General features: G+C 38.3%; 1 protein-coding gene across 1 annotated transcript in view; it reads right to left on the minus strand.

Moving 5' to 3' along the window:
* Positions 1-6868: 6868 nt before the first annotated feature.
* usp53a (ubiquitin specific peptidase 53a) overlaps positions 6869-14363 on the minus strand; it is a 39213-nt gene continuing 31718 nt past the window's right edge. The window contains exons 15-17 of the mRNA XM_028038486.1: positions 9854-9917; positions 9130-9758; positions 6869-8459 (exon numbers count right to left, since the gene is read on the minus strand). Coding sequence (XP_027894287.1) covers positions 8383-8459; positions 9130-9758; positions 9854-9917 — 770 coding nt within the window. The 3' untranslated portion in view covers positions 6869-8382. The remainder of the gene's footprint in view (positions 8460-9129; positions 9759-9853; positions 9918-14363) is intronic.

Genomic DNA, 14363 nt, shown 5'->3' on the forward strand with positions numbered 1-14363 from the left:
CTGAGCAGCAACACGTGATAGATTCCAATAGTCCAAAGAAGACAGAGTGGTCTTATGCGTCTAATTTCAGTCCATACATAGAAGGTACCTCCTTCAGTCTAAATCCAAAATGCCTTGTTTATATCCCAAAACAAAACTCTCTCCTCTAACACTCTCTCTGCATTCACAGTTGTGGTTTTATTTCATGCAAAAGTACTGAAACAAGGATAATGAGGGAAAATGTTTTGAAACTTGCAAATGGATTGACGGTGGATGTGATAGAAAAACATTATATTTTACCTCCCCCTAGTGGTAGATGGTGAGAATGCCAATGCATGCACACAACCTACTAAAACAACATCCTGTTTTATTCACAAAAAGAGAATTGTGGTTTGTTTCCCACCGGCAAAGAATTTAGGAATACAATGATGACAAGGATCCAAGTATTATTTTGACAGCCACAAGAAATTACAAACATTACAGCGCATTAGCAAAGCAGGGCCTCTGAATCATTGCTTTCTGACATCTCAAGTTTGAAAACTGTCAATCGAACCCCAATGCCATGGCTTCCTCAGCCTCTTAAATTTTCCTCCAACCTCACAAGGTCCTGTTTTTCTTGCCGAGCAATCAGATTTCACACTTTCTTCTGCCCCGAGTGAGAGCAAGCCTCTTTCTGATAATCCTGTTCCTACTCCTTGTCAGATTGACAACAAGAACAGAGGCCCCTGTGGGCTGTGTGCACACGTTCACATACACATCTTCCATACTGGGCACAAGAAATACAGACAGGACAAAAAGAGCTGGGATGGAAAAGAGCAAAAAGAAAATAAAGATTATAGGAAGAAGAAATGAATAGTGAAGAGTTTTATATCAGGGCTGAAAATTTGACTGAAGCACATTTTTGAATAAATGGCAGTCAAATCCAACCAAAGATTTATATTGCAGTGTACTTTGCCTTATAAAATCCTTAGTAAACCTTAAAGTATATCCCATTTTGTTACATGACAATCACAGATTTAAATTTATGTGATAGACCAACACAAAGTGGGGCAGACTTGTAAAGCAGAAGGAAAACCATCCATATTCCCTATGACCTAGAGTAACTCTGGAGGACCTGCATACAGTCACCGCTCAACTGAATGAATGTACTCAATAGTTGTGCCACAAGATGAAGACGAGACCATAATTGTGGTTTTTGGGCAACATCTAAAATGCCAGCAGTGTCAACAAAACAAGAAAGATTCTTAATTTTCTACTTCATTTCAAGAGCTTGTTCACATTTACAGGAGTTGTACAGCTTACCCATCCCATTTTATAATCAACATAAAATAGTATTTTTATGTATTTTATTTTTTATGAAAATAAAGTATTTTCACACATAAATTGTGTGAAAATAAAGGGCCCCCCAATGTTTATCTACAAAGTTTAACACTGTCCCCAATGTTAAGCTCAATGGTTATCGTTATGTCTGATGTCTAACATTCCAGTGTTATTATGGCTGTTTAATGCCATCCGGAATGTTTAACTTTATCTCCGATGTTTAGCATTTAATATCCAGGATATTTAATGTTGTCCCCAATTTTTTATTTAATCAAAGATAATGCTCAACATTATCCTTGATGTTCAAGATTACACCCAATGTTTATCAAATGTCAAATTTAATCTCCAGAAAAGTTTCCTTGTGCATTAAACATTGGAGATAAAGTAACTTTACTTTAATCTATCTTTACTGTCACTGGTGGAAAACAATACCCATTTAAAATAACAACCCATAACCTGGTGGAGGGAAAAATAAAACCTGGTGGCCCGCCAGGCTGATAAAACACTGCGAGAAACTCTGACTTCTGTCTATAGCTCTGGTTGTAAGCGGGAACCCTGTCTACATCACCATCTCTAAATAGGAACATTCTGTGTTTATATTTCTAAGCGATCTTTGGGCTGCTCTTGGTCCTATCCCTCACCTAGGAGCCGTTTGCCCCGGCAGACCCGACCCAGACAGAGGTACGTAGCCTCCGACGGCTCCAAGGATCATTGAGACACTCAAACCCCTCCACCACGATAAGGTGGCAGCCCACGGAGGGGGAAAAAACAAAGCCAGAAACAGTTCCCTGCTCTGAACTGATCTGGAAAGAAGCCAGAAGGTGGCACTCTGGTGTTTCTAACTAAACAAGAAGTTTAGTCAGAAACTAAACCTTTTCTAATTAAAAAGTTTAGTTAGAAACTAAGCTTTTTGCTTTCTCAGTTATTTTTCTCTCCACAGATGCTACACCTGGTCTGGTGTTCTGACTAGCTGTGGTTGCTTCCTGGAAAAGGGCATTAACTGACATGATGCTGCCATCACCTAACTGTTCTCCCTCTCCTTTTCATTTACATGAACATGGAAAGTTCTCCTGATCAGTTGACCTGTTGTGTCTCTGCTCTGTTTTCTCTCAGTTCCAGTCGGTCATGGCAGATGGCTGCTGGTACTGAGCCCAGTTCTGGTTCTGCTGTTGGTTTGCTCCTCTTAGATGGGAGTTCTTCCTCTCCTCTGTCACAACATGCATGCCCTGTATGAGGGACTGCTGTAAAGTCAACAACTCAACACAAGCAATTTGTCACCCCCTGCTGGTCAGGGGGAGTGAATGCCATAAGTAATGACTTTGTACAATATGTTGGGTTTTATTTGGTACAAAAGTTTTAAACTACTTTACAATTAAGTGAACCTAATGACCTGATGATATCTTGGATCAATAGAAATCTGACTAAATTGAAATGACTTTTTGTAAAATGCCTTGAGAACAACATTGTTGTGAATTAATGTTATAATTATAAGCTTATAACCTTTTGTATCTACTTTGGGGGTTTTGAATGTTTTGGTATCTACTTTGGGGGGGGTTGAATGTTTTTGTATCTACTTTTGGTGTTTTGGTATCTACTTTTGGGGGTTTGAACTTTCTTGTATTGGTTGTTGGGGCTTTTTGTTTGTTTTTTATATTGTTTATTGGTGGGGCTCATTTGTTAGTTTGAAAGTTCAATTTTATATATTGACAATTCACAACAAATGTCATCTCAATGCACTTTGAGGTAATTTTAGTTCAATCACATGTACTCCAATTGCTAGTACAAAAAGCTCAGCTGATTATTAAAGTAGTTTAAAACGTTTGTACCAAACGAAACCCAGCAGATTGTATGAAGTCATTACTTACAGCTTTCACTCAATCTGACCAGCAGAGGGCGACAGCAAATCGCTTGTGTTGCGTCGTTGACCTTACAGCAGATCCTCATACAGAGCATGCATGTAGCGACAGTGAAGAACAACTCCCTTCTACCAGGAAGAAACCTCCAGCAGAACCAGAACCGGGCTCAGTACCAGCAGCCATCTGCCATGACCGACGGGAGCTGAGAGAAGACAGAGCAGAGACACAACAGGTCAACTGATCCAGGAGAACTTTCCATGTTTGTGGAAATGAAAAGGAGAGGGAGAACAGTTAGGTGATGGCAGCATCATGTCAGTTAATGCCCTTTTCCAGGAAGCAACCACAGCTAGTCAGAACACCAGACCAGGTGTAGCATCTGTGGAGAGAAAAATAACTGAGAAAACAAAAACAGTTGAAATAAATAATATAGTAGAAACAGAAAATGACAGCAGCATAAATACACAGATCCCAGTAAACCAGTCTAAGCCTTCTCATAATAAGTTGGTTTGTGCCCATAATAACGCTAGAATTATGCAAGAATACATTCTCAAAAATCAATATACATTAAATTCTAACATTTAACACTGAAATTGGAAGACATTTTACATATCTAAAATAAATAAACAAAACCAAATTAGTTAATTAGAAAAAGAGCTGCTCCAGGAGTGTTTCTATAGGAGAAAAGAGCATTAGTTGTAGGAGAAGCTCCTTTGGTGGCTTCATCTATGAGAAAAAAAAAGTTATTTGCAACAGAAGGTCCACCAGCTGCTTAGTCTAGGAGAAAAAAAATGGGTTAAAACAAACTTAAAACACTGAAGGACAGGTCCCAGTCAATCCTCTCCAGAAGGAAAACATAGAGTTTAGCTGAAAACTTGCAAATAAGAGATGGTGGATTGCAGTGTGAACATTACCTCTGTGACCTCCGGCCTGCAGCTCCAGGAGATCTCTCTGTTGTCCTTCATCGTCCAGAAGAAATGAAGTGACGAAATCGCACGAGGCCACGGATTGTTTCGGCGCAAAGATTAATCGGTTTTCACGTTTAAATTGAACGTAAATTAAATTTGTTTGAGTTGTTGAATTAATAAAGTATGGACCCTAAATTTCAAACTAAATATTAAATAGGTACAACAAATATTTTAAAAATTATGTATGTTGAAATATAAAGACCTCATCTTCACCCAAAAACACATTTGATATTCATTGGAAAGATAAATATTATCCTAATGCAGCTTCTAGTTGCACCTAAACCTCCACAGGTCACAAGACCACAGCAACTGCTTCAAACACTGAGAATCCAAAGACAGAAGGATTTACAACAACAGAATCCTTCTCAGCTCATCGACTCTCAGCAGAGAATCAAACCAAACCAGCACACCAAGAGGCCTAGCGTTGGCCTTCAACAAACATTAGCATCAGCAGCATAGCACAGCAAAACCCGCAACAGCTCCTACCCTGAGATGTCTTCTGGACCCGCCATTGGAACAGTTGCTTGACCTAACCAACCTTTGATGGGTCGGGCGGATCCGCCAGGCACCTTGTAGGGAATCCTCAGCTTGACGGAAGCGATCCTCATCTTCAGTGTAGTATATCCATAATCGATCAACTGCTAGCCATCCTCAGCTTGATTGTAGCATATCCATAATCGATCAGCTGCTAGCTCCAGATGCCATTATATCTCCAAAGATGTTTCACGGACGCCAGCAACCAAACAAACCGCCGCCGAGAGGCCATGGTCGGGTCTCTCCTTGTGTGCTGCTCTGTTTAGACACAAAAAAAATGGCTTCACTAACGTTATCAGTGGAAAAAGACAAACAACTTAGAAAAAGGTTTCTGAAAAATAACTTACCGAATAACCAACACAGCGATTTCAAACATGGTCCTCCCGCGGCCTACTTGTAGGTCAAGTACTAGACGCCAAACTAGGCCTCGATGAACGCTGACACGATTTCAATCGGATGATCCACAAAAGTTTCAGTCATAAGGCTGGGCGTCCACTCGGATTCCGCGTCGTGGGAGATCAGAAAATATCATTTTTAATTCAGGTCCCAAAGTTCATGAATATCAGACGGACAGTTTTGTGTCTCTGTGAGACCAGGTGCTAGCCGCATCTGTTTTTAAAAGCTCACGTAGAAGCTGCATATTTTACCCAGCATGGCGCATGCGCGTCACTTTCATTAATAACAAAAATGGCGCCATTCGCCACTGTTGCCAGATTTGAAATTCTCCAGTCCAAACTCCGGGTAAAATTAAACCTGTGAAACCTGCCCAACTACAAAGAAGCTACAACAAATCGAATCTAAACCTGTAATAAAACTCATGTTTATAGCACTATGTGTTTTATTCATAATCTATCCCTAATATATTTTTAGAATAATTTGGAGAAACAGCAAAAATTTATATTTATTTTTTATAATGTAGGACTGAAGATTTTTTTTAAGTATTCAAAATTAACATTTTTCTAAGAACTAATACAGTTTTAGCAAAATTTAAAAAAAGTAAAAAAACAAAAACATATATATATATATATATATATATATATACTTAGCTTTTAACCCTCTAACTGTATGAGGGATAAATTTGTTTTTATATTTTCAGAGCTTAATGCCAGACTGCTTATGGAGAGTCAGAGACTCTTATGGAGAGTGAAGATTGTCAAATGACAATAAATAACTTATGTAATAATTATTTAAATGTGCCATTAATTTATTAAAACTCTTCTCTATCCATAGATCTGTCTTCTGATCTGTCTTTAAATAATATAAGTGTATTCATAAATTGCTTATTTAAAAATGTACAATAAAGTTTTGTAAAATAAATTTTTCGTTATCTTTTTTTTTTGCAAGTATAAGTTAACAAATCTTCATTAAATGTTCAGGTTGGATTTAATTTAAATGTAGCTTCTTCTTGTCAACTTCTTGTCGTTTGGATGTTTCTGAACTAAACAAACTTTATTTACTGGTCAGAATCCAGAGCTGTGCAGATCATTGCCAACTTCAACTGTGATCTCTACAGAAGCAGAGACGCTCGGCCTTCAGCAAAACCACCTGTCAGATCCACATTTCTGTCGAAAAATCATCTAGTTTCAACCATATTTATTATCTTTAAAGTCCCTTACTTAACTATGAACCATTTACTTTAAAAAAAAGTTGTAAAATTACAAAATAAAAACAGAATTTTCCTCCACTTTTCAATTTTCTCTAATGTGTTTTGAAAAATAAAAAATACTGCTTAAAATAGCAGTAAAGCTGAACTGATAATGTGCAGTGGTTGCATAAAACAACAGTGATCAAATTGCATATTAACATGCAAGACAACAGCTCAGTCTGGCTACACCCCCAAAGAACTTTGTCAGTTGTCCGCTGTTATCCTGAATTATGTCACAGCATCATGGCAGCAAAAGTGCTTCCCATGCATGGAGGGGAAAATGTTATGAAAAATATATAAAATATCACCAAACCTAGATTTCCAAACCTGTCTTCCATCCACACAATTCTATATTTTTCAGTTTTTGGAAAAAAAATTTATTTACCACAAATTTAAGTCATTTCATATGGACATTACAACATTAAATCACTTCCTTTTCCAGATCAGTTAGGATTAACAAAAATATCTCTTATTTAAAAATGAGAATTCATTTTTATGTCATTTACACTCATAAAAATCAGACATTTACATACTCTTAAGATTAAATAATTGGAGAAAGCCCACAGAAGTGATCTCCATAAGTATGGTTTATTCTTGGTTGAATTACATACCCCTCAAGGTTAATCTTCTCAAATAGCGGACATCTTCCTTTGTTGTTTTTTCCCCCGATTATAAAAAGTTCTCAAAGAAAATCCAGAACTTCTTCAAACATGTTGAGGTTGCTGAGCTTAGATAACAGGAAAGCAATGAATAAATTCAGTTTTAATATTTTATCCAAAACTTAGTCTGAAATGATAAAAAAAAAAAAAAAAGACTTAATTTAAGAAATTGACCTGAAATTGATCAGAAATATCCTTTTTTTTTCTTAAAATAAATGGCAACTGGTTGCTCAACTTTTAAAGCAGAGGTAGTAAACACTAAATTCAGATACCTTTTTGTTTGTAAGCAAAAGAACATACCTGCTCCCTTCTGCACATACGTGTACCAGAGGGACTTGCAAGTTGGTAGTCTGCAAGGGGAAGATGACGGTGTAACCAGCAGGTGGCGGCAAATCATCACTTTTTACAGCATCATGTTAGACAAATCAGTATTTCTGCTCCAACGTGAAATATGACCACAGGTGATGCATACAGATATGGTTAAATAAAACTGTTTATTTATACATCAGTTAATAAAAAATAAAATTGTATGTTACAAAAATTCTTTAAAATCAAAGAGCTGTACAAATCAAATCTTTATCATTTAACCTCAACATAGAAAAATACTAAAGGCACTGTGTATTAGTCTGAAATATATATATATCCAAACAGAAAGGAAAGATTGTTGCAACACTTTATCCTTAACCTCCCATAAAAAGAATTAAGCCTTGACTGTTAAACTGTCCATGCACATAAACAGTGTTAAAGAACAATACAGAACAAATACAAAAACAGAATAAAAGTTAATACACAATTAAAAATAAGCAAGATAGCAGGATGTGCTGTACATGTGTCAATCAAATATTCTATTTATCATAATCACAAGTCGCCTCCTAATTTGTTTTCACCTTCACTGGCATTAGTGAAAGATCTTTTCAAACAAAAAGCCTCTCCTCCAAGATGGTTGAGTTACTTAAGGACACAGTAAAATAGTGGCTTTTTTAATGTTCCCCTAAAATAACCATGCAAATATCTCTCAAACAGAAACGAGAACCTCTCTGAACATCAGAAAAAGGGAGATCTGGGGCAACCGCCTCATGAACGCTACAATGGGAGTAGTTAAATAAAAGCTTCCATAAAATCTAGATAAAACAAGGAGAAACATGATACATCTTTGACTGATTTTTTTTTCTAATTTCTTGTTTGTTAAAGTGACTTAATCTGACACATTCTTCACCGGTCTCAGGACGTTTTGTACCCTTCTAGCGCTCTATTGTGCAAATTCACAAAATAAAGACAATCGTCTTCCTTTCTGCAATCTCTTTGGCATTCTGTTTTGCTATATCAAGCGCACTGAGAGGAACCACACGTTCCACAGAAAGAGTTGGTGTAACAGTCAGTCCATTCAGCGTCCGGCTGCAGGAACATTCAAGTTCATTGTTCGATCATAGGAAACCGTGCTCATCCAGGAATTTGGGAGTAACTGGGTTCCACTTTGCAGTAGTCTTAGTTGTAGAGAAGCCTGCAAAAAGAAAAAATGAAAAGAAATTGTTCAAATAGATTAATGTGTCATGTCTCTACTAGGACTACCCTCAAGTAGTGCATTTTATTTATGTAACCAATTTCACAGATAAAAATCTAAAAATTAAACATTAGAACAGTTTCCCTATTCCCTGTAAAGAATTAAAGCCACAGAACCAATTCAAAACACATTTCAATGGAGGACATAGGAATTCTCCGGCCATCTTTATGATTTCTAAATGGATTGTGGGAGGAAGAGTGTTTGAATTTAACTTCTAAGCAACCAAACAATGTAATGACCAGTCTGCAAAGGTCAGCCTATGTCAGGCTAAGCCAACTTCGACTAGTCGGCCAAAGCCTACAGGGACTGCGAAGGTGCAAGCAAAGCACATCTATTGTGGTTCAAAATGAACTCTTCATTTATGAACTCTTTTGGTGATTTTTAAGCAGCAAAATAAAGTTTTAAAGAGTAATTTCATTTTTCAAGTGCAACTCTGCTGCAAATTCTGGTTGAATCTTTGCTGCAACACACCTGAATCAAAAGGCTGAATTAGTTCCTTGGCATTTAAAGCCTGGTCATTAACCATTTATTCTGTTCAGTTGTGTAGAAGCAGGGATGCATCCAGAAGTTGTACTCGAGGACTGGAGTTGCAGTCTAATATGCTCTGTACCTGATTCTGTTGTATTGTGACCCCTTCCTTCTGCGTCGCTCTCCCCCGATGAGGTGTGGTCCTCTGCTCTTCTGTACAAGCCCGGTTTCCTGTGGTATTTGGCCCGGTATGTATCTGTCATGCAGCTGTCCACAGAAAAGAAAGTGGTTGGGAGGACCATCTCTGTGAGGGAGGAGGATAGGGAGTCTGCACTGTCATCCAGTCTAGGTTTTGGACTGGGTAATCTGTCCTCGCTCTCACTGGCTGACAAGTCGTTCCTCTCCTGGTCTGAAGACCCCGACTTAGAACTGGCGTCAGAGGAAAGTCTGTGCTCGACGGGCGTCTCGATCCATCGCCGGAGAACAGACAGACTGTTTTTGGGCTGGTTGCGGGGGCAGATGCCACCAGACAGAATGGGTTTGGGAGCTAGAGGTGGATAATAGCTGTGCAGAAAGTTTGTGTGGCCAGATTCGTCTTGCTCAGAGAGGGGTCCGGTGAGGTCATCCGAGCTGTTCCACTCAGAACTGCTGGTCTTCAGAGAGTAAGGAGGGACGGGGCTCGCAGGGGTGCCGTCCGGATTTTCCTCTTGCTTACTATCCAGGCCATTGTTCTTTTCTAGGATTCCAGGCGTATATCGGAAGGCTCTTTTTCTGTTAAAGTACAAAAAATAAAGACCCTGGTATTAGTCTTGAATTTGTCAAAAATATGTTTTCAACACCATAGAACTTCAAGAAATGTTTGCTACCTTTCGATAAGTCGACCAGTGAGGACGTTGACATTTTGTAGATCAGGGGATTTTCTTCCTTGTTCTGAATAAAAAAAAAACAAGTAATGTGTGACTGTTTTCTGTTTGTACATGAATTTCTTTTGGTCTGTCAGCTAAGACATGTTATCCAACAGGGGTCATGGTGAGGCCCGCTCTGCCTGGTGCCGGGAGAGGAAGTATCAAACCAGCTAGTCTGGCAGAGCGCCCTCGGGCCCCCTGTGTACCACTCTGACTGTCTGACGCAGCCAAAGTACATGGCCCTTCAAAGGAGGGAATGTGAGTTAATGTTCAGGCCCAGTCAGCCCAGGCCACCAGGTCCTAAAAGCAGAACTGACCCAGAATGAACTCAAACAGAAACTAAGAGACACAAAGAAAGGAGAAAAAGTATATTTTCAGGGTCAAGCATGTGCTATAATGACTTGTATGGTGCTTTGCAAGTATTTTTACCTATGGAATCTTTACCGTTTTGTTGGATTACAAAAACTTTAAAATTGTATTAGTATTCAGCCCCAATGAGAAAACACATTGTAGCAACCACCCGTAACTACAATTACAGCTGTAAGTGTTTTTGAGCTATGTGTCTTCGTTCATGTAGAAACTGACATTTTTGCCCAATTTTTTCCCCCAAATAGCTTAAAAGCTTTTTGGACAAAAAAAAAAATCTGATTTATTCAAGTCCCGAATGGGCAATTAACAGTACAGCAAATATATATCTATAAATATACCAAAAACCATAAAGTTAAAAAAAACAACAACAAGATATACCCCAAAAAAAAAAAAAAATCTGTTAACATCAGTTTTAAAGTCTTACCAGTGATTCTAAACTGGATTTCGGTCTGGACTTTGAGTTGGCCACTCTATCTCATAAATATGCTTGGATCATTACTGTTCTCTCTGGATATTTGGAGTTGTTTCCCTAAATAAGCATGTAACTCCATTCATCTTCCCCATTAACCCTCAGCAGCCTCCCTGTCCCTGCTGTTAGAAAGTATCCCCCTGCCCCACTGTCTGCCCAGAAACAAAGCCACCACCATGATGTCACATCAGATGCTTCAACTGACAACACATGGTTTCCTGTTATGCATGTAGGCCCCCCATGGGTGTTGATAGAATGAAGAAGATTTTGTGAAACATCAAGTTCTATCAGGTTTTTGAAGTGTGTCGGTCAATTTTTTATGCAAATTTATGGCAAAGTAAAAAAAAAAAAAAGTTATGAAGGATAGGTCTCCTTTCACTTTAAGACTATTTGCTACTTTGAATGCGTCTATCACATAAAATACATTAAATTGCATGGTTGCTACAGGTTAAAGTGGAGAGGCCGAAAGTGTGAACTTCCTTCAACTTTCCGGAAAAAAACCCAACTAATTTAGAAACAAGTCTATGGATTGGTGGGGAGGGGGTGCTGGTGGTAAATGGTAAATGGACTGAACTTATATAGCGCTTTTCCAGTCATTTTGACCACTCAAAGCGCTGTACACTAGAGTCACATTCACCCAGTTGCACTCACAAACACACACATTTATACACCGATACGCAGATCGGTAGGCAATTTGGGGTTAAGCGCCTTGCCCAGAGGCACATCGACATGTGGCAGGAGGAAGCTGGAATCGAACCTACAACCTTTCGATCGCAAGAAGACTACTCTACCATAGAGCCACAGTCGCCCACAGTGCTCGAGTTGAGCCAGGTTAGGTGGGTGTGATTTAAGGTACTGGAGACAGACAACAGCTGACTAACAGGACAAGCAGGAGTGAGTGAGGACCATCTGTGATGTGTCAGCATAACCCCCTCTTTCCCTCCTGTCCCTCCTCCTCCTCCACTCTCGCTCTCTCTCCAAAGCATTAGTGGCTAAATCCTTTGTGCTGGCATGCAATTACGCCGGGGTCAGACTCCCAGACTTTAGATCCCCTCCACAACACTATTGCATTTTTAAGCCACTAAGTCCATGTGGGCAGTTTACAATTTGATGCCCCTGATCTGGAGAGTTGGCAATCCACTGTTACAATACGATTCTCAAAAATAACAAAGAGGGATGAGAGTGTAAGTGTGTTGTTCCCTTTGGGAAATCCCTGTGTCTTCATGATCACATCCACCTTTTCTAGTGAAATGCTTTCAGGAGAAAACAACTCTGGAAAAACCGCATAGGGCTGTTAAAACCAAAGCTTATTTACAACAAACATCTTTAACTCTAACATTAGCCAGTTTTATTAGATGTTTTTTGTTGAAAAAAAAACAACAAACTTTTTCCACTTTGGTATTACAACTAGAGCAGCAGATGCCAGCGAAACAGATGTACTCTGAATGTCCTGCTGGGAAACCCTCTATGCGCGCCGATTGCATGGATTAAGCTGTGCTTCTGGAGCAATTAGGATCTAAAACTGCAGTAAGTGGTGTGCCATAAATTCCTCCCTTCCTAACATTCCTATTATAGCTGGAAAGGATCATGCCAAGTTGCTAAATAAGATTTGAAAAGGAACAAAGTAATGCTACTTCTGTTTGATAAAGATGGACCTTTTGAAGATAAAGAGGGAGAAATCCAATCACGAAGTCCTAAAGTACAGTTTTTAAGTTTATTTAAATGTTACTTTTCATATCAAAAAATCCCCAAAAACTAAAAAAAAAATTGTAAGTCTACAAAGTATCTATGCAGGCCTATAGTTATATCCATCACAAGAATTGATATGTGTGGTAAAAATGTAAACTGACAGCTGCCTCCCATATGAATGTGCTACCAGAGGGGATTTCAGATTTTAATGGACTTCTAGAATGTCCTGGTGTGACTCTGAAAAATGCTGTCCCTGTTGCTGAACTCCAGCCAAATTGACTCTGGACGCATTTACTGCAGCTTGTCATTTCAATTTGCAGGCAGTAGGGTGTAAATATCCCAGCTGGATCTTAAAATAGCTTAGAGGACCCTCATCAATTGGATTTTAGGTCAGGTTTAGCCTGAGCGGTTAATATTTTAGGACTTTGTGAAAAATCTAAACGAATCTTCTTAAATGCAGTAAGCCTTTCTTTGAAAAAAATAAAAAGAATGATGATACTGCAGTTATTCTCTAGAGACTGTAGGGGGCCTGTGTGAGTATATTTGAGTTAGACGAGCTTCAGAAGCATCTTCACTTTAGTTTTACCAAACATAGGTCTGAACAATGCTGGGCAACACCAACTAAAAATTAAGTTGTGCTAACCATAAAGCACTAATCATAAACATCGGTTTATGAAGAACTACACCAACACATTATTTAGAGGACGCTAATGCTAAATCACAACTTCAATTCTAATCCCTTCAAATATTGTTTTCTGTCTGAGTTTTATTTCATTCTTGTATGTTTCTTCTTTGGAAATAAAGTAATTCGGAAAGAAACGAGAGAGACCCCGAAGAGAAGTCTCTTGGAATTGCTGCATAAACAGTTCTCACCCACTCCAAAATATGAGCATGCATATAAACGTCTAACTACTTGATTGTCGATTTCCAAAACTTCGACAGGATGTCAAACTTTATTAAACTGAGAGTTAAACAGCCAAGTAAATTAGTGATTTAGAATTTATTCTGAAAAATGACATTAGGGGAAGTAAATATGCCAAATATTTTCAAAAAAATTAGCACCACTAGTTTTTGCAGCCATCATTTTTTGTATAAATTTATGAGTCATCATGGAACGCTCTTCTTTCTAATGCTGCTTTAATTAAACATGTTTTTTAGACATTCATGTCTGCACAGCTCTCTCAAAGTCCCATCAAAACATCTCAATTTGAAGTCTGAACTTTCAATGTTCACAACTTTTTGATGCTTCTCTTTTTCAGCCATTCTGTTGCAGATTTGCTGCTGTATTTGGTATTGTTGCCCGATTGATAACCAAACTTTGTCTTATAACTCCCCACAAACAATTCACTTTTATCTATTAATCAAGTGCCTTAATTAACCTCACCTGACTGGTATCCGCCACTTTGCTCCCCACAAATCCTACTGTATCGGTTTTTCTAGGACTATACAACTTACTATAGTAATTGTAAAACCATATTTAACTAATATAAATTACATATATATGAAATAAAACAAGTGTGGATTCAACAGCATCATGAAGTAACTGCTGTATTATTGAAACTGTACTTTGTTGAAGTCATGTTCTAACTCTTGGCAGGTAAACTCCTGATATTTTCTGCTTGGTAGGGCACAGCTGGGAAGTGTTTTATAAGTTCACTGATTGCCAGGTTTAAGTCAAAGCAGTCCTGTTGTGAAATTTAATGAGTGAGTTTTTTTTTTAAGGATTTAGCTAATCTGATATTTCTTTCTTTTTTGTGCATATGCTGTATACAGCTGTATGTAGAAAATATGTGCCAGAGATAAACCAGTCTAATCCTTCTGCACCCAAACTGAAAGATAAAATAAAACATCCCCACAACATCATTCATACTAAGCTCACAGTTTATTAGGTTTCTTTATTTACCAGCTATGATTGTTTTCAAACTCATTTTCACAGCAGCTTTT

The sequence above is a fragment of the Xiphophorus couchianus genome, chromosome 14 (assembly GCF_001444195.1).
Source record: "Xiphophorus couchianus chromosome 14, X_couchianus-1.0, whole genome shotgun sequence".
NCBI classification, from domain to species: Eukaryota; Metazoa; Chordata; class Actinopteri; order Cyprinodontiformes; family Poeciliidae; genus Xiphophorus; species Xiphophorus couchianus.